The 21,391-nt window shown below is 36.8% G+C and overlaps 1 protein-coding gene across 2 annotated transcripts; it reads right to left on the bottom strand.

Annotated features, from left to right (window-relative positions):
- Positions 1 to 508: 508 nt before the first annotated feature.
- LOC110112794 (U-box domain-containing protein 35) lies at positions 509 to 19,461 on the bottom strand. 2 transcript variants are annotated; one of them, XM_028697133.1, is made up of 9 exons: positions 19,068 to 19,221; positions 18,682 to 18,953; positions 14,697 to 14,818; positions 14,438 to 14,559; positions 12,881 to 13,056; positions 5,449 to 5,774; positions 4,796 to 5,176; positions 3,928 to 4,645; positions 509 to 985 (listed from the first exon to the last, which is right to left on the bottom strand). In XM_028697133.1, exons 2-8 carry the CDS (start codon positions 18,926 to 18,928, stop codon positions 3,929 to 3,931), a joined length of 2,091 nt encoding a protein of 696 aa, XP_028552966.1. In that variant the 5' UTR covers positions 18,929 to 18,953; positions 19,068 to 19,221; the 3' UTR covers positions 509 to 985; position 3,928. The 2 variants fall into 2 exon arrangements, with proteins under 2 accessions (XP_028552966.1, XP_020700780.1); XM_020845121.2 differs by lacking the exon at positions 19,068 to 19,221 and adding an exon at positions 19,328 to 19,461 and having other exon boundaries at positions 510 to 985.
- Between the last annotated feature and the right edge of the window lie 1,930 nt (positions 19,462 to 21,391).

The raw sequence follows: 21,391 nt of genomic DNA, 5'->3' as shown, positions 1-21,391 counted from the left end.
AGTCACCTCTTGGCAGCAACACCTCCACCTTGCAGAAGAGCTTCTTGCTTCCCTGCCTAGACCGAGAGAAGATAGTCTTGTCCTCCACCACAAAAACTTTCCTAACTCTCTGGACCTCCATCGCAGAAACCTTCTCCTCCACCTACTGTTCACAGAGACAACCAAAAAAAGCTTCTCCTCCGATCTCCACCTCTTCCTCCACCAGCTATCCACAAAGAATAGCTAAGACAAGCCTTCACTCATTTGGTTTGCCTTTCGCGACCTAATTCCATCTCCCACACTCTCGCACCTGCCCCAACCACGCTTACCTCTGCTAGTCCTACTCGTGCCTTGGTGTGCTCTAGCCTGCGCAAACTGGCGTCCAAACCCTTACTGCAACAACAATTCAATTTCCAAGAGCTACTCTTATATGGTTTTTTTGTTGAGAGAGTTTTGTACGTTAGAAGATTTTCGATCCTGCTTCAGATTACGACTCTGAAACCCACAGAAAGCCCGTGTGCAATTGCCTCTAGCCCATGCGCCAAGGCCTCGGACTCCCGTGTGTTCCAACACACGCATGATCCGTTCGATCACGTACCCTGCTCCCACACGGCCCGCTTCTTGTTTTAGTGCGAAAATCCAACCCGCAATCCGCACGCAAGTGCCCACGTGCACATTCTCGTGGTTCCACATGCTTGCATGTTCCTCGTGCTTTATTCCCGCGCCTTCACCGTCTGCAAGTCAAATTGTGATTACGTACGACCTACCTAGTAGCCCACCTCCGCTCCATTCAAGCCAAACCACAGACTCGCGACTGTGCATCCTCCGGCCTACGCATTTTCTCCCACACGGCATGCCCGCACGAATGTTCGACCCGAGCCCGCTTCCTATCGTGACACCAGCACCCTCAACCTCGTGGCTGATCGCGACCCCAACGCCTACCAGCGCACAGCCGGGCTTCTACCTCGCCTGAGCCCCCTCCTGGCGTGAGAAGCCCGCGCTCCGCCTGCAATTATGGAGTGACAAAAAAAATTCAAGCATATTCAAATTGCATCTAGAATGAACATTAAAGTTCATATCTTTTAGTATGAATTACCTAGATGCTTAACAGATATATTCAAAGTGACATGCTTTAGTTTTTGTTTTTTTTTTAATGTTCAATTTAATCAATACGACATCTAACAAAAGACCTGAAAAGTTTTAAAAAAAGGAAAAAAAAAATAAAAATTGGAGGGGATTAGAATTAAAAAAAAATAACATCAAGCCTTTATACAACAACATGGGATCCCCTGCATGAATCTTTTTTCTCCATTGTGTCCTGTTCAGAGTCAAATTCTTATTTAAATATAATAAAAAATGTAATTTTTTTATATTTTATAACCAAATCTCTTTTAGGTCTACCTCTACCTTTCTAAACATAGGTCAAATCTAATACATCTACCCTCCTAACGAGGTCATCAGAAGGTCAATGTTTTAAGTAGAATTAGTGAAATAAAAATTTAGTATATGATATGCCAGTTTAGTGAGTTAGATATCAATGATTGTTAATCAATATTATTGAAGATAAATAATATAAATGTGTGATAGATATAAGCATTTTAGATCTATTCTATAGAAGAATAAGGATATAAACAAGAATAAAACTTATAGAATTAAGGTTGAGTAATTAAAATGAATTAATGATTTAAGAGTATTATACATTGAAAAATATTATGAAGACTTAAACATACAACAACAATAACATCAAGCCTTTATCCCACTACGTGGGGTCGGCTACATGAATACTTTTTCTCCATTGTGTCCTATTAAAAGTCAAATTCTTGTTTAAATCTAATAAAGAAAGGTCATTCCTAATATTTTCTAACCAAGTCTTTTTAGGTCTACCCCTACCTTTCTTAACATAAGTCAAATCTAATACCTCTACTCTCCTGACCGGGTTATCGGAAGGCCGCCGTTTTATGTGACCAAATCATCTAAGGCGACTCTCTCTAATCTTATCTTCTACTGGAGCTACTCCAACCTTTTCATGTATATGCTCATTTCGTATCCTATATCTAATGGTAAAGTCACTCATCCACCTGAGCATCCTCATCTCTGCCACACTTAACTTAGTATTATGCTTCTCTTTTAATGGCCAACATTCAGCACCACAAAGCATTGCAGGCCTCACTACCATCTTATAAAATTTTCCCTTAAGTTTGAGGGGTACATCACTATCACATAACAAGCCCGATGCATTCCTCCACTTCAACCATCCAACTTGAATTATGCTGATAATATCCCCATCTATTTCACCATCACTCTGAACAATAGATCTAAGATATCTAAAACGTGTACTCTTATTAATGACTTGATCGCCCAAAGTCACAATCCCCTCACTAGGTCTATTACTACTAAAATTACACTTCATATATTCCGTTTTAGATCTACTCAAGCGAAAACCTTTAGACTCTAAGGTTGACCTCCATAATTCAAGTTTACCTTCAACTCCATCTCTAGTCTTATCAACAAGAAGAATATCATCAGCATAAAGCATACACCAAGGTACATCCTCTTGCAAATGTCTAGTGAGAACATCCAAGACTTAAACATACATTGTAAGAAATTATAATTAGATCTACAATGTTGTATAGATTTGAATGTTGGACAATAATAAGGAAGTTGATAAAAAAAATAAAAATAAATAAAAAAGGCAGTTGATAATTAAGTCAAGCATGATAAAAATAAGAATGCTAAGATGGATATATGATAAAAATAGGAATAATAAATTAAATAATGATTATATTAAAAAATTGATTATAATAATATCTATTGAACATAAGAAAATAAAAAATTGACAGAAATCCAAAAATGAATACTTGCCGGAAGCACAAAGTTGAGCATTAAGGTAAGCATTATAAATTTATAGTGGTTATGAGTTTTTTCATCTTCTTCTTCTTCTCCTCCTTCTAACATACCTATGATAATGGGATGTGTTCTCTGATATTTTAATTATTTCTTTAAATTTGATTTATTATTGCAAGTAATTTCAATTTAGCTCTTAGATTTACTAGTTTAGCTATTTCCAATTACCCATTTAAGCACATGACCAACTCTCATTTTGTCCATTCATTGATTTAGATGTTCACGTTTGAGGCCACTAATTCAAAAATTATGGGACTTAATTGGTCTTTCTTTTTTTTAAAAAAATATGCCTACGATAATAGAATGTGTTCTCTAATGTTTTGATTATTTCTTCACATTTGATTTATTGTTGCAAGTCATTTCGATTCAGCTCTTGGATTTCCAAATTTAGCAATTTCCGATTCCCCAATTAAGCACATAACTAATTCGCTTGTTGTTTATTCACTGCTTTAGATGTTCACATTTATGGCCGCTAATTCAAAATTTACGAGATTCAATTGATCCAAATTTTGGTTATACTAGAGGTGTCGGAAGTTCTAAACTTCTTTTATTCCCTTTTTTTAACAATCGCAGGATTTCTTCTATTTACTACATTGTAGCAACATGTACATTTTAGGCATAGTAGAAGTTGCGTGATTTCCTTGGCATTCTAGCTTTTCGTGTCTTGCCTTCAACAGTAGTTCATATCTTGAGACTATAATTGTGTCAAACATTGACTTCCAACCTCAACATTGCACTGTAGCTAATTTTAGTCTTCCATTTATAATTGTTCTTCCATGAAGCTGTGGCTAAAATTAAAAATTGATGGAATTTGCTATAAACATAATTTAAAGTTAGAAATTTATTATTTTGCTGAAACTAAGATGAGAAACTTGTTCTTGATGAAATTTAAGTGTGTTGAAATGGAACTTGCATTATAGACTATATTGAAGGATTTTTAAAAAAGCTACTTATTTTAGGCCATTTTGCATTCATATTTCCTTTAAATCGATTGCCTTTTTGAACCAAATCTTAATCATAAAAATTGTTAAAGAGTATACTAACCTTAAGACTTCGGACTTAGGACAGGAGTTTCAGAGGTCAAACTGCTGGCCTCATCTGCAATCTCTTTAAGTCTCTTCAGCACCGGAAGAACATGATCCTTCAACTCAGGACGGTCCTTGGGTCTTAGTTCCAAGCAACTTAATCCCAAAAGGGCCAATTCCTGTGCTGGTCCTTTAGGCCATTGCCCAGCCTTAGGATCCAAAACCTCCATCAAGTCACCATCTTCAATTGCCATTTCTACAATGTTGGCAAGCCCCATAGGCTGTTTTGCAGTCAACAACTGCAAAATGACCATCCCCAGAGCATAAGTATCTGATTTCGGTGACACCAAACCTGTCCTCTGATACTCAGGGTCAATGTAGAAGAATGTCCCAACAGGAGATGTGATCATTGATTTCATTGAGGGAAGTAAGGTGGACAGACCTACATCGCCAATTTTACTCACAAAGTTCTCGTTGAGCAAGATGTTTGCAGGCTTGAGATCACGATGAACAATTGGCACTGGCTGCGAGTGATGCAGAAAAACAAGAGCTGAAGCAACCTCCCAAGCTATCCTCAATCGGTAAAACCATGGAAGTGGAGGTGTATTATACTTGCATTTCAAGCGGTCATCAAGGCTGCCATTCTCCATGTACTCATAGACCAGGCAGCCCCTTGTAGGACAGGCTCCAAGTAGTATAAGCATATGGGGATGATGAATTCTAGTCAGGATTTCAAGCTGTAAAGGAAATACGAGTTTATATGTCAGAGAAAAGAAATTAAAAGCATGACAACGCAGTAAACTCATATTGTATCTAAATTGAGCCTTAATAGTTAATTCAATCAATATTTCAAGCTAAGTTGAAATAATTTATGAGAATTTCTCAACCTCTTGCTTGAATTGCTTGGTTCCACATTCCTCATTTGAGTTGAGAATTTTCACAGCTGCAATTGTGTGATCAAAGGTACTCTTGTAGACTGTTCCATTTGCCCCTGCTCCAAGCTTTAGTGCATCAGACAATGATGAGGTGGCAGATTCTATCTCTTCCCATGTATAGTTTTTGAATTTCTCGTCATTGCTGAAGCTAGCTATTTCCATCCTTTGTTCCTCTTCAGATTTACATGTAGCTTTAACCGTTGAGGTCTCCTTGATGCACTTCTTCACAAATAAAGCATCCCTTTCTGATGCTTCTAGCCTTTTCTTTTCCAGCCCAGTAGCTTCTTTAGTCTCCTCTTTTATGATGTTATTCTCTTTTAGACTTGCCCTTTCCTGTTCATGGCATTTTTCATTCAGCTAATTAACAGAACGGAACTAATGATTATAAAATAATGATGTAATAAAACTGTCAAAGTTCTAGCATTTAAACATTTGAACATACTTGATGGGAAACAAAATAATGATTTCAGTTTGTCAATTTCAACCATACCATGAACATTCTCAAGTCAGTTTCCGAGAATTTTTAAAATGTGAAAAAGTCTCAGATAAAATGGATGGCCAATAAAAAAACTTTAAAAACTGTATTTATAAATGTGCTAAGTTACCTTATTCCCTGTTAATAAAGATTCACTCAAATCATCCGACATTGAGGACATATCCAAGGCCAATGAATTGATTTTTGCTCCGTAATTTCCATTACTAGACAATTTGGTTTTGCTGTCATGCATTTGGGTGGGTAAACTCTGAACATTGATATCATCCTCACTGTTCGAGGAAGTAGTACTGTGGAGGATGCTGCAGGGGCTACCCGTGTCATCAGATTTGTTATCTTTTTTTTCATCTTTGGTGGAAAGAGTTTCAACACGCCGGATTTGAAGGTAGATATTCTCAGGATGTGAGGACTTTTGTAGTGTATCTGCATCCATTGACTCTGAAGAATATATAATATGAGAACAAGAATCAATAACTTGACAATTGTCAAGTCATGCAAGTCACTTTCTAATGAGATATTCTGATGAAAAGGGTTTGATTATAAAAGAAGCAGGCATAAGACATGAAAGCAACAGACAATGGCAACAGACAATGGCATAACAATGCTTAAAACCTTTATAAGTCATTTTTTAACTGCAAACTCGAAGTGGTCAGGATTCCTGAATTCAGAGATGAACGTTGCATGGATACTTGAAAAAAATTGAAAAAGAAACCAGAAGACAGTTTGCATATTTTCACTATCGTTAATTTCTATAGCACTTTCTTAGCTATATTTAATCAATGTTTATGCAATAATACTTATTTCCTAAACAAGAATAATTCCAGGATGCTCCTCTTTATCCTTGTGCCACATCTGACGATGCTGTCTATGAAACCAACATTTTCTGCATCTCTCCAAAATTAGAATAAATGCATTTTGAACCTGATTCAACATGCAGCAGGAACTCCAACAGCAGGGTAGAATCAAAGGTTGCAAGAAGAGATTCCATTGGAAAGAAGCAAACATGATAGATAAACCCTCCACTAAGACATGGATTGCCAAAAGAATTTGAAGCACTTTCTATTAAGCAGCAACCTAATAGGATTTGATGACCAAAACAGCATACAACAATATAAAAAATAGAACACTTACTCCAAATAGATCAAGAAATAGCACCAAAGGGATTGTAATTATTAATCTTCAAGTAAAGAAAGACAAGATACAAATTGATTCACTGTTCGAGAGGTGAATCGTCTCTCCACAATTCCTAGCAGCAACTAGGCCAAAAACTCCTACAAAAAATTGTTGCAACAAATAAAATTCCAAAGTATAAACCCTAACCCCCACAATCTTCCACTTTAAACAACCAAAAATCCTCTAATAATATTCTTTACATCTTTCCCAAAGAGTTCCCTTCAAAGCCTCATCTCCTATAGGGGATAAAGGAGGTAATGGCCCCCCCTAGGCACTTGAGCTGCTGCCCACCTTGGCAGTTGTGGTGTCAGTTGCTACATCAATACTTCCCTCCTAAAAAGTCACATTATTCTTAAGATAGAAAGAGGGAAACTGCTTTTGGATGGTACCGTAGGGCTCCTATGTTACTTCATATTATGATAAATCCTTCCACTTGATCAGCACCTCCCCGATCCCATTTTCTCCTTGGAGCACCTCTTTCAACTCAAGTGGTTCCAATAGCACCTCCATATCCTCTGACAGTGTGGCCGATAGTGCAGGCAAGTGTGTGTGGCTTCCAATGGCTCGTCTCAGTTGAGATACATGAAATACGGGATGGATGGCAGAGGTCAGTGGCAACCTTAGGCGATATGTCACTACGCAAATGCGCTCCACTACCTCATAGGGCTCAAAGTAGTGGGGGGAGAACTCCTCATTCCATCATCAAGCCAAAGTCTTCTGTATGTACAGTCAGATCTTCAGATAAACCATGTCTCCTACCTCAAACTGCACGTCTCTCCTATGTTCATATGCCTGCTTTATTATGATTTGTTATGCTCTATGTAGATGTTCCTTCAATTCTACCAAAATCAGATCCCTTTCTCCCAAGTACTACTCCACTGATAATAATGGTGTGTGGTATAGGATTTTAAATTGCATTGTCTAGGCTGTTGTATGATATGAATTGTTATACCAATAGTCCGCCCAGGCTAACCACTTAATCCACATCTTTGGTGTATCTGATACAAAGTAATAAAGATAAGCCTCCACACTGCAATTCACCACCTCTATTTGGCCATCCATCTGGGGGTGGTAAGTTGTACTCCGCTTCAGGATAGTCCCCTGCATCTTGAATAACTCCCTCTATAAATGGCTTAGAAAGACATTATCCCAATCGAACACAATGGCTTTAGGTCTGCCATGCAAACGAACCACCTCTTTAATGAATATGGCTGCCACCAATACTGCGGTATAAGAGTGACGTAAGGGAATGAAATGAGCATATTTGCTCAATCTGTCCACCACCTTTAGGATCACAATGAACCCTTTCGATCTAGATAATCCTTCAATAAAGTCCATAGGCACATCTTACCACACATTCTCGGGTAATGTCCAACACTGTAGAAGACAACCTATAGCCATAACCAGGTATTTGTGTCTCTAGCACACATCACAACTTCTCTACATCCTTTAGTATTTGTGTCTCAATCTGTCCACCACCAACTCCTCTACATCCTTCCGCATGCCCACCCAGTATAGCTCCGCTGCCAGTCTATGATATGTCTTCTGAACTCCTGAATGTCACCCAATAGTTGTGCCATGAAATTTCTGCAACAAGAGAGGGATGTGTGGCGATGTCCTCTAGAGCACAAATAGTCCCCGATATAGTAGCTTTTGACCCATCAAAGAGTAACCAAGATGGTTATCCTTGTGTTGCAGTAAGTCTCCCCTTATCTTATTCATCTCTTCATCCTGCTTGCTCTCACGCTTCAAGGCCTCCTAATCCACCACCATGGTAACATATAGAGTCATAACCCGAGGGTCTCACCACGCCTGGAAAGGGCATATGCAGCTTTATTTTTCAGCCCAGACTTGTACTGAATCTCGAATCCAAAAACTTGGAAAGCCATCTTTGATGCTCCTCTATTATCATCCTCTTCTCTAACTAGAACTTCAAACTCCTTTGGTCAGTCCTGACTATGAAGTATCGTCCCAACAGGTAAGTTTGGGACTTCTGTATTGCCAACACTATCGCCATCATCTTCATTTCATACATTGATTTCAGCCTCGCCCTAGCAGTCAACACTTAGCTGAAATAAGTTATGGGCCTCTGACTCTGCATGAGAATTGCTCCCAACCCATAACCTGATGCATCAGTCTCTACTACAAATGACTGGCTAAAATCTAGTAGTGCTAACATAGGGACACTCATCATAGCTTTCTTCAGCTGATCAAACGCCTGGTTGGTTGTCTCCCCCCATTTGAAACAATCATTCTTCAATTGCTCTTTCAATGGCTATGTTATAGAGCAATCCCAAAAATCAGTTACTGTTTTTCAGCCGAAAGAGAAGCTATTTGCTGTTTTGAAGGGTTAAATTCCAGATTTTGGAGTCGACAAAGATCCGGGTATTGGGGCCAAGAAAGTGGATGCGTTGGAGGAAAGCCTCAAAGTGGAGATCGAACAAATGAAATCTAAAATTTCAGATCTACAAACTCAAGTTTCAGATTTAAAGAAAGACATTTCAGTCATCCATGAAAAGATAGATGAGAATTTTTCCAGCCCGTGGGAGATGTTGAAGAAAGTACACGAGGAATAAATCAAAATATCACCGTCGGAGGGGAGGGAAGGCGCCGACAGCCAAGGAGATGGGAAAAATCCTAAGCCAATCAGGCAAAAGGGAGATCAAGAGGTGGTGACTCGAAAGGGAGAAAGAGAATATGATGGGGACATCAGATCATGAAAGGTTTATCAGAGGCGTGGCCCCTGATCTACGGCCACGATTGAGTCATTGTATTTTTGATTTATTCTACGTATTTTCTTATTTATGTTGTCGCATTTTATTTGCTTTCCCGTTGTACCCTTTTACTAAGGGATGTCGTATGAGGCTTTATATAGCCCTCCTTATTCTATTTTGAAATTAATGAATGATTGATCGATTAAGATTTCTTCATTGCATGAGTTCTTGTGAGAGCTTGAGAGTTTGAGAGATGAATCCCTAGGAGAGGGAAAACGGATCACCCACCAACCTTGGAGATGGCCGGATTCGTGGTTCTACCTTCTTTATCATTTTTCCTCCTCATTCCTCCCTCAACTAGCCGCCGGTTTTGAAATCCCTCCCCACCTCTTTAAGCCGCCGGCCACCATCCAACTTTCACTCACCACCATATAACCCCAATTCCTTCTCCACCCTCACCCGACCAACCCAACGTCACCTTCACCCCACCGAAATTTCTCCTTCAAAGCCCAACTAGCCGCCGGACTCATCACCCTCCTCCTCCCTCCAAAATTCAAATCACACCTTGGATTCTTTTCATAATTATCTCCTCTTAATTTGGAAAGGTTTAATTTCAAAATTCAAAGCAATTGAAAGTTGAAATTTCTTTCCTAATTTAAGATACATATTTTTGGAAAGTTCCTAAATTAAGTTCAATTTGAATTTTGAATTGAATTGGATTGAAGATCCCGCCTTCCTAATTTGATTTCCCAAATCAGGGAAGAGTAATTACTTTCCCTCAAACCCCTTCCCTCTATGGATGTCGCCAGCCTCTACATGGTCCCCACCTCTTTATTTCTTTCCAAACTCAAGTCCCCTCTTTAGGAATTAAATTACCCAGCCTCCCTACCTTACCCGCCTCCCCTCTCCTCCCCTTAGGCTGTTCAAACTCTTTCCAAATCAAAGAACCTTGATTGGGAAAGTGATTTCAGCCTTCCCTCCCACTTGCCCCCCTTCCAAACTCTAAACCTGATTCCAAAATTAATTCTGAACCTAACTCTTCTTCAAATTTCATCCATTGGCCGGCCATCCTCCTCTTGCCTTCTCCTACTTGACTTGTTGAAGGAAGCCCCTCTTTCTCGAAGGATTCTTCAAGGCAATCAAAGGATCAATATATTCAACACTTCGGCGCTTGGAAGATATCTCTTCTCCTCCAATTGAACCTTCACGAGAAACGAAGACAAACTTCGTCAACACATCGCCTATTTGCCTCCGGGTTTTTGATAAGGGTGAACTTCTTCCCTTTTTTATTTACTTTTCTAATCCCCCTAATCTTGTAGGTGATGGAGATTCATAAGGAGCCGAGCTTCACCTTTGTCTAAGCTTAGTAAACATAGGATTTTGCTTCGCCATTGCCAAAGCTTAGTAAACGTAGGATTGAGTGCACTTTATTTGCTTCTAATATTATTGTTAGATTAGGGATTTCTGTTGAAGGCTATTATATTTGCATGACTTGATTTTCTATGTTGTTTTGATAATCCGAGTGCTTAGTGCGCAACTTAGCCTAAACGGAAGTGACCACTCTTATGTTTTATTTGATCGTTTTATTTTGCTAATAGTTCTAATCTTAATTGCTCTTATCAATAAATCGTGCAAATTCTTTTACATTCATTGTAAGCATTTAGTCCTACATCAAAATACCTCTCATAGAGCTTATTCCTAGGGAGGAGCCGGGCAAAGGGTGTAAGGAGAGGCGTGAGGAGGTGGGGCAAGAACTAAGATGTGCTGATTTGGATAGGAGATGGGCAAGATTGGAAAGGGAAATGGATAATTATGACCAAAGCAGGGCTGGATTTGAAAGTGGAGGGGTTTGTTATGATCCAAGGGGTGCTAAATTTGAGAGGAGAATGTGGGAATTTGATGAAAGGTTGGGCTATGAACGCAGAAGGATGATTGGGACACTTGCGGGGAACCACCCCCTTGTGGAAGAGGAAATTATGAAGGGAACAGAGGGAACAGAGGTGATCTAAGGGTGAGGAAACTAAAGATGTCTATCTTTGAGGGAGAGGATACACATGGGTGGATCTACAGGGTGAAAATGTACTTTATTGTCAATAGATTGACAGAGGAGGAGAAGTTGATGGTAGCCAGGATGTGCTTGGAAGGGAAAGCTTTAGCATTATACCAATGCAGAGATACAAGATGACCGATAAGGACCTAGAGGGAGTTTAAGAACTGTTTGTTGGAACGTTTTCAAATCAGCAGAGGAGGAGACTTCTACGAGCAGTTCTTCGTCTTAACACAGAATGGTTCAGTAATGGAATACCGGAGAGATTCGAGTACCTTGCTAATCGATTGGACCGTCTTCCTAAGACAGTGCTAGAGGAAAATTTCATGAAGGGGCTAATGCCAGAGATCTGGGCAGCGGTTAGAATAATGAGACCTCATGATTTGGGAGATGCTATGGAGCTAACTCAATTGGTGGAGGATCAGAGGCATCTTGAGAGAGAGATGGGAAGCAGCAACTCAGGAGGTCCAAACAGGGACCACCACCCTTCTAGCACCCAAATAGCCGACACTGGGTACTCTTCGGGAGACTTCAAATGAGAAGACTGTAGGAGTAAAATCAGGTGACAACTTCAAGAAGCTCACAGAACCGAAATTATAGGAGAAAATGGCGAAGGGGCTCTGTTTCAGATATGCCGAGAGGTATACGCCGAGGCACAAGTGTAAAGACCGAACTCTTCAGGTTCTTCCCGTTTATGATGAAGAAGGAATGGATGAATGTGTCATATTTCCACCTTGCGGACAAGGTGAATCTTTGGGAAGAGAGTATTATTAGACCGGTCCATTGGACCGGTCCAGCTGGTCCATACCGAACTGGCTTACGAACTACAGAGGCGGAGTTCTCCGCCTCCTACACACCGATCAAACCTCAAATTCAAAAAGAGCAGTTTTGGAAGGAATTTTTATGAAGTTTAGGAAGGAAATTGAATGTAGGGACTGTTTATAGATTTCCTTTTGAATTGTATGCATTAAATAGTTTGTTTTCCTAGGGTTATGGTAACTTGAATTTGGTTGAAATTTGAGATCACTTAGATTTTTGGGCTCTAGCGGCGTCTACAGATTTGGGAGAGATAGATCCTCCTCTTGAATAGATGATCAATTATATCTTGGTATTTTCTGTTCTAATTCATCAAATAATACAAATTACCTATTGTTTTCCTAGTTTTGTGTGAATTTTTTTGGAGAATTCTCGCTGTTTTTCAAATATTACTAGGAAATTCTTGAGACCTTCAAGTGTTTCCTATCACTTATCCATGAGGACAGTATTTATGCTCGAGTCTTGATATATCATGCACATATATACATGGAACTACAGTATGGTTTGTTACGGATAAGGCACTAGCTTTCTTGTGTCCACATCTTATGTGATAATTATGTAGTCCAAATAAGATTATGCATAGCTGAAATAAAGCACCAGTTATTCAGGATGGTAAGGTGACCCTTCTCTACTACTATTAGATTCATTTATGGACATCAAACACTTGAAGCTTATATATTTGAAAAAGTTGTTTGATTGTTATATTTGATAAATACACAAATCTAATGACCTTTTCTGACCTTTAAATCCTTTTTCTTTATGTCTACTGGATCAGACAAAAAAGTTTTGATTACCTGAACAAGAGACAGAAGAGTTGCATGAAGAACCGACACAACTTCTCTCATTGTTGGATCTTTCATCTGTCCTCGAGCGCACAGCTGAAAGCTTTCCTTTTTTAATAATAAAAACAGTACAGAAGACTGGAGTGCTCTCAGAGATCTTGTTGGACATTTTCATGCCTTTAAGTTTCCTACGAACATAAAAGATGTCAGTTAATTTCCGATATGTTTGAAAAAAATAAATGTCAAATGGCAAATCAACATTTAATAATACTTGGGAGCATCAACTTAATCATAAGAAGAATCAATATATGGGAAACCCAGTAAGAGATGAGGGTAATCAATTGGAGTTCCTTAGGGTTTAACGTTCATAGCTCATAGAATCACAAAATAGATGCATTATGTTAGGCATCAACATATTCTATTGGATCCTAAAATTGTACAATTAAACTGTAAATCACGGGCTACAAACACAATAGATAAACCGACATCCATGGAAGTTTAAGAACCCCAAGACATTCAACATTGAGAACATAAAGTTTAAGCTATTGATCTACAAACATGTAATAAGCACTAGTTTATTTTTATTCTATTTTAACTTGAGGTAGACCAGTTCTATTTTTAGTTTGTTCAATATAGACCGGTCTATATTGTAAACTTTGTCTAGTCAAGTAGTATAAATAACCTCCTATTGTAAGAAAAGTTTATGGAATGAATAGTTTATGATTTATCTTCTATTTTTTCTTCTCTTTTGGAGTCTACACCTACTCTAACCGTGCTCTTCCTTCTTGGATGCCAAGAAGCTTATCAGATTGCTAGTGTCAAATTGTCAAATAGATAAATTAAGGACAACGCTGATACCAACTGTCAATTAGATAGCAGTGTTTGGGCTTTTGGATCCGTTATATAAAAACAAAACTTTATTTCTACAAATTTCATTTTGTATGGACAGTTTGCTATTGAGCATTCGAATATGTTGTTCATGTCACATATGATTAAGAGGTATGCTGAATATAATGTAGACTTCCTCTAGTCAACTGTTGTAGACTTTATAGGACACCTTCGCTAATAGTATGGTTAAGGAACAATAAAGGGTTGTCAGTTAACAGTACTGCAAGTATTATAATAAGGAAAGTTTGCTACTTCTCTTGAATCAATTAATTTCATATCTGAAGCGATCAAATTTTCATAGAAACAAATGTGGAGGATGGTGACGATGAGCCAGTAAAAGAATGAGAAGTATTTATTTCTATATCTTTCATCACACTTAGTATCCTTCAAATAGCATGTCCAAAATGAGCTGCTCTGGATATAGCTCTAGCAAAGTCCTGCAGTCGGAAGTATACCTAAAAAAGTGCACCCACTGCTGATTCATGCAGTATGATATCAAATATAAAAGACAGCTATACTGATGGTTTAATGACATACAAATTTTGATAAGGCTTAAGATTAATAATAAAGGTTTATTAGAATACAAACCGCAATTCCCAAAACATAAATTAAACAACTTTCAATAAATCTTCTTTAGATAACGGTTCTATATTCATGTAAAGAAACTGGCCACTGAAGTACCTTGTAATCATATTTCTAGAAGAAGCACCAATGACGAGCCTGCATATTTGAAAATTTTCAACTTCATTTCCTATTTCTTCTGCAACATCATCAGCTTCCCTTATCACGATTTCCAAATCTACCTAAAAATAAGAATAAAAGTAAATTGATCACTGGTACTTACCATTAAAAGCTCCACAACTCCACACCCGCACTCCCCAACTGCATAGGCTAAAATTAGAGACACATGGTTAAACCAATATAAAAATAGAAACCTCACCTTTCTACGCAAGCATATTTCCTTGTAAGGGAGAATCATTGAACTTGTCTGGCATTCTATATCCTTTCTGTATGCAGATACTATGTCATCACGCACTTGAGAAATAGGAAGATAGTTCCCCACTAAAACCAACAAAAAAAGATGCAGCAAACTACAGTCAAGCTTTTAACTATTATTATTAGATAAAACTGCAAAAACCAAATATGGTTGTTTGCATAAGCAAAAATAAAATAAAATTTAAATTAAAAAGAAAAAAAAAACTTCAACATAGAGCCAAGATTTATACATGTATCATGAAGTATTTTTTTGATAGGATTTTAATAACTATATTCTTTTATATATATATATATATTCTTTTTTATGTGATGTAGGCAAGAGCCGACCTATTGGTGTTCCTCATGCCGATTTTAATTCACAAAAGGTGGGCTGTTGGTTTCCCTAACATATTTCGGTTTCACTGCTTATTAAATACTATTTTGATGTTTCATTTTTCCCCTTGATGCATCGATTTTCCCCACATGGTAGCTACCCGTTCTGTTTCCCCCTTGACAGCCATGAGATGCTTCTTTTTCCCACCCTTGGCAGCGGAAATGATGCTTCGGTTTCCCCTTGGCAACTGTCCCTTTGGTCCCGGTTTGCTGCAGTTTTCTAGGTGTTCCTATTGGCTGTTTGGGAGGTGCATTAACTATATGTATTAATTGTTATTTTTTTTTCTTTTTTTCCTTATAAATGGGACTATTTGTGGCAGTTTTATAAGCATGGATATGTGATAATCTTTGGAATATAAACATTCAGATTTGTTCTAGCTTGTGAGCTAGCCTCCTTTCCCCTTCTCCTCTACGATTTCTTCTCGGTCTTCTATCTCTTCTTCTCTATCCACGATTATTGTCCCATTTGTATCATTCTTCTCATAATTAATATAAGTTGTAAGGTGTTGAGTTCTCATATTTTTATATTATATAGGTGTTTATCTATGTTTATGATAAGGAAGACTTTTAGTTTGCAATCCTAATGAAATTATTTTTGTTGCACAGTTTTGGTATCCAAACCTAGGTCATATGAGTTTTCCTTTCTTTAAAAAAAAAATGGATAGTCCAATCAATCAAAAAGCCAAAGTTTTAAGTAAGTCTCAAGATGAAATATAATATGTAGTTGATGAAAGTCTACCAACTATTCCATAAGAGAAAATTCTAACAAGTTAAATTTTGCCACAAGGATATTCTACCGATCCACTTCAGAATGAGCTTTACAAAATTCAAGAGAAAATGTATTTATGTGTAGAAAAATATAAAAATAGGAAGCATCAACTTCAAGTCAAGTTTAAGCAAGAAAAAGAGAAGATCCAAAGGAAGTACTCTACTTTAATATAAGATTTGGAAAAAGCGCAATCTGCTCATGGTAGAAGTTCAGAAACTATCTCATCAAGAGATGAGATTTCTCCACCAAGGGAGAATTGATGTAGGCAAGAGCCGGTCTATTGATGTTCCCCAAGCTGGTTTTAATTCTCAAAAGGTTGGATAGTGGTTTCCCTAACAGATTTCGGTTTCTTTGCTTATTAAATGTTGTTTTGATGCTTCATTTTTCCCTTTGATGCTTCGGTTTTCCCCTACTGGTAGCTGCCCTTTTGGTTTCCCCCTTGACAGCCATGAGATGCTTCTTTTTTCCCACCCTTGGTAACTGAAATGATGCTTCAGTTTCTCCTTGGCAGCTGTCCCTTTGGTCCCAGTTTGCTCAGTTTTCTAGGTGTTCCTATTGGATGTTTGGGAGATATATTAACTACATGTATTTTTTTCTTTTTTCCCCTATAAATGGGGTTGTTTGTGGCAATTTTAGAAGGATGGATATGTGATGATTTTTTTAATAGAAACCTGTAGATTTATTCTACCTTGCGTCCTTGCGAGCTAGCCTCCTTTCCCCTTCCTCTCTCCTATTTCGTCTCGGTTTTCTATCTCTTCATCTCTATCAACGGTTCCCACTATCTATATCTTTCTTCTCTTAATTATATATATATATATATATATATGTGTGTGTGTGTGTGTTTGTCTATGCTTATGGTAAGGAAGACTTTTAGTTTGCAATCCTAATGTAATTTTTTTGGTTACACCATTATGCCAGCACATTCATGTCTTTTAGTAGTCTATTTGAGTTAATGATGTTTCTTTTACAATCACAAAACCAAATGTCAATAAATTGAGACAATTCATGTTGATCAACACGTGATGATCAAAAGACCAAATTCCATAAGATTTTGTTATCAAAGCATGCATCAATGGTCCAACAAAAAAAAATACATTAGGATTGCAAACTAAAAGTCTTCCTTATAATAAACATGAACAAACACATATATAACATAACAATACAAGAACACAACACCTTACAACTTATATTATTTAAGAGAAGAAAGATAAATATGGGCGGGAACCATGGATAAAAAAGAAGAGATAGAGGCCGAGACGAAATAGTAGAGGGGAAGGGGAAAGGAGGCTAGCTGACAAGCTATAACAAACCGCACGTTTATATTCAAAAAATCATCACATATCCATCCTTCTAAAACTGTCACAAACAACATCATTTATAGGGAGAAAAAATTAATACATGTAGTTAATGCACCACCCAAACAGCCAATAGGAACACCTACAAAACTGCAGCAAATCGGGACTAAAGGGATAGCCTCCAAGGGGAAACCAAAGCATCCTTTCAGCTGCCAAGGGTGGGAAAAATGAAGCATCTCATGGCTGTCAAGGGAGAAACCGAAGGTGCAGCTACCAGGAGGGGAAAACCAAAACATCAAGGGGAAAAACGAAGCATAAAAACAACATTTAATAAGCAGGAAAACCAAAATCTGTTAGGGAAACCAACAGCGCACCGTTTGGGAATTAAAATTGGCATGGGGAACACCAATAGGCTGGCTCTTGCCTACATGGATAACACAACATTATTATCATTAATATCTTTATCTCAACTATTTCAGCCTAAAATTTTGAGTCCCGATTCTCCATATGTTTATCTTGAGTGCCGCAGAGCTGTTGATTCTATTATGCTCACATGCAATCCAAACAATGAAAATGTTTCATAAAACCTATGGCATACGAAGTCAAATTCTATGAATACAATTTTAGATGAAATATTAAGAAAACGAGTCATAAAATTTAAATTAACTTGCATGGTTTCGACTTGAAAATGAGAAGAATTAGGCGAGAAAATTACTATCCCAAATGAAAGTTAATACCTAACCCCTACTTCCATATTAAAACCAATGCAAGAACATATGGGCCATAAAATTTAGAGTATTATCAAGTATGGTTGTTGGGCCTACTTATGTCTTAAGAGCTGTCTGAAAAAGCTAAATGTCAATTTATTGAGAGTTCTTTCATTATTCCTACTCTCATTTATCCTTATGAAGTTACAATTGTCTTCATTAATGCTAGTCATGATTGTTCGGTAAAATCTTCACTAATTGGTTATAAAATTTCATCATTTAAAAACAAAAAAATCTTGATGAGTCATAGATGTCCACAAAATTTTCAAAATGATTAATGTAACACAGTTTTCCATTTCCAATGTGCATACTTTGAATTTTGCATCACTTGCTATGACATAAATTCTATTGCAACAAGCATATAAATTAACAAAACAACAATGACAGGTGAAAATGGAAAACCATTCGCAACAATCAAAATTCTTGATTGCTCATGGTCATCTGTTATAAGAGATTCCTCTAGAGAAGTAGACTGTATCATTGTATAAACAAATTTTCCTAACCAAAACAATGAACGCATAAGTGACAGAGGATATACTGTTGCATAAATAACATCAAAAGGGGTCAAATACAAACTCTAGCTGCAGATTGTTAAATCTCAGTCAAATTTATTAATAGTTTCGTTGGGTTATTTATTGCAATTCTTTATTTTCAGTTGGTGACTCTTAACAAATCATTAACAAATAAATATATAGAGCCAGAATAAGAACAAAAAAGATAACTTACTTGGAGTTGGAATCATTGTGATCGGTGGACGAACATAAAATAGCTTCAAATGAACTTTCCCTCCAGATAAAAAAGCATTCAAAGCCCATTTAAGAGCAAGTTTACTGCTTTTAGTTCCATTGATCGCGACCAGTATAGTCGAAGAGTAAGGAAGCAAGGACTCGCCCATCTCTACCATTTCTTTCTTTGAGATTTCTCCTTTCCGAACATCAGCTTCCACCTCATTGCCTTCTTTCTTCTCTAGCATTTCAACGCTTTAAAATAACTCTCACCTACAAAAAAGTTATTTATTATTAAGAAAAGCAAGATCTGCTTAGATTTCAAAATGAATAAAGGTACTATTCTGGAACATATGAAAATTACAATAAATGGAAAAGAAATCAAACCCCCTAATAAGAAAACGCAGAACAATCCATTACTAAAGAACACAGAACATAATTCGGGCTTTTAGAACTATTATAAACAGATACTGAAACCCTTAACCTCCATTAAAGAAACGGAAGCCTTAAGAAAACCAACAGAAGACAGAACCCGCCACTTTTACAGAATCAACACCTCTGCAAAGCTCCAACCCGTATACTCGACGATTAAAAGCCTTAGATGAAGAGAAGAGAAAAGGCAAACCAGGAATAAGAGCTATCTTTACCTCTCTCCTATAGCATCTTCAATCTTTCAGCGAAAGGACGAAGATACCAAAAGACTAGGCGATGAAGAAGTCTTGAAGCACCGGGCGTGTAAACGCGCGAAACGAGAAAGCCACAGAAGTCGGCGAGGCAGAACTTCAGGAAGATTTGTAATTATTTTTTTAACTAATTTTGTGTTTTTATTTTTTAAAATAGCAAAATTAGTTTTTAAACCTTCGGTAAAATTATGTCAACCGTAAAAAAAAAAAAATTTGTTGTATAAAAGTTTCAAAATAAGGAATATTTAACAGCGAAGCAAATTTGCTTTTGATGACCATAATATTATTTAAATTTGTTTTGATGTTACTAAAACATATTTTATTTTTATAAATTATTGGGACTTTTTCATAGATGGACGTTATAAAATTTATTTAATTTTAATTTAATTGCTTTAAATACATTTTTTAATTATTAATTTATTAATTATTTGTAAATTTATGTGTTCATAATTAGTTATTTATATTTTATTATTTAGTCAAACATCATTATTTTGAATTATTTTTGTCAAATAAAATTGACTATTACAGTTATTAAAAAAATATTTAATGATATTTTATCAAATAATTATTAATTTATTTTTGGCAGCCGTCACATTTGACAATTAACTATTGGAATTATTTGTCGTTGTCATTTTCAAATGAGAGCAAGTTAGATCATATATGTCCATAATGCAACTCATTTTGATATGTTGGTTGAGAGCTTTGATTATAAGTATCAATTAAGAGGTCTTAGGTTCGAAATTTATCTATATGATGTGTATACGGCAATATGAGTTATCTTAATTGACCCAAATATATATACAAGTCCATAAATTCTTCCAAAAATCAAGCAATTGAAGTATTATTAAAAAATTTATGATATTATTTAAGGATCAAACCGTCTATGATTCTTGCATTTTTATAATCAAAATGAGTGTCTCGATGAGGAACAATTATTACGTCCGGTGACCGGACGTAGCTCTACTTTCGGTCACCCCTGAGTTACTCGGTATTTGCTAGGTATTGCTTGGCAATAACGAGAAATACCGCTCTGTGAAGGCCAATACCGAGTAATACTGAGCAAATACCGAGCAATACCGAGTTTTTCTAAAAAAACTTGGTATTGCTCGGTATTACTAGGTATTGCTCAGTATTTGTCTTCACATAATGGTATTTTTCGTTATTGCCAAGCAAAATCGACAAATACGTGATTTTGTGTATGTTACGTGGCGCGATCTCAGTGCCGGCCGAACGTAGCTCTACGTCCGTTCACCGGACCAAATAAAAGTTCCTTGATGAGATGACTCTCATGAGACTTAGATAATTTAATTATGATGTTATTAAAGCACTTAAATGCCTAAGAAATAATCTATAATCAAGAGTATTAATGTGGTTTGTCCAATGGAGTATTTGAAAGTTTTGACTAAAATTAATAAAATAACACTCTCAATAAGACAAATAGACTCTTATTTTCACACGAAGGCATCTGAAATGTGAGAGACCTTAGATATTTGAATGCTTGTAGAGCTTTCCCAATGATCAATGACGACGGTCATCACGAGCAATCACCATTGCCCGAGTTTCACCATCTGATTGTTGATAGTTGATCGTCGTCGCACAATTGTCATTGCCTAATTATTGTAACCCAACCGCCATCACGTAAGAGTCATTGTTCGATTATTTTTTGCCCAACTATCAACATCACTCAATAAATACGTGTTTATGTGAGTTTGTGATTAAATTCACTCATTATCTCAAAGAAAAAAAAAATAAAATGACTTTTTAACGGAAGTATCTGAAAAATAAAATGTGTTAAGAAAATATCATTCATGAATACTTAGGACTTTATTGGGATGGCCGCAGCATTTTATAAAGTTGTAAAGTTGCTATTGAGAAATCAACTTAACTATTTGTATTATAAAAAATAGCTTTCACTTCAAAAATTTTTGAAAAATAATGAAATTGCATAAAGCATTAGCCAAATAAAATTATGATTGTTATCTTAAAAGTAAAATCATATGAAAATTGTTTCAAACATATCCTTAATTG

The sequence above is a fragment of the Dendrobium catenatum genome, unplaced genomic scaffold, assembly GCF_001605985.2.
Source record: "Dendrobium catenatum unplaced genomic scaffold, ASM160598v2 fragScaff_scaffold_880, whole genome shotgun sequence".
NCBI classification, from domain to species: Eukaryota; Viridiplantae; Streptophyta; class Magnoliopsida; order Asparagales; family Orchidaceae; genus Dendrobium; species Dendrobium catenatum.
The sequence above is the reverse complement of the archived record's forward strand: the minus strand, read 5'-3'. Positions and strand labels throughout refer to the sequence as shown.

Coding starts and splice junctions, on each gene's coding strand:
- LOC110112794 (XM_020845121.2), bottom strand. CDS start 18,928: ATGCTAGAGAAGAAAGAAGGCAATGAGGTGGAAGCTGATGTTCGGAAA. Junction 14,560..14,696: donor AAATATGCTTGCGTAGAAAG/GTGAGGTTTCTA, acceptor TCTTATTTTTAG/GTAGATTTGGAAATCGTGAT. Junction 5,177..5,448: donor CTTTATTAACAGGGAATAAG/GTAACTTAGCAC, acceptor TGCCATGAACAG/GAAAGGGCAAGTCTAAAAGA.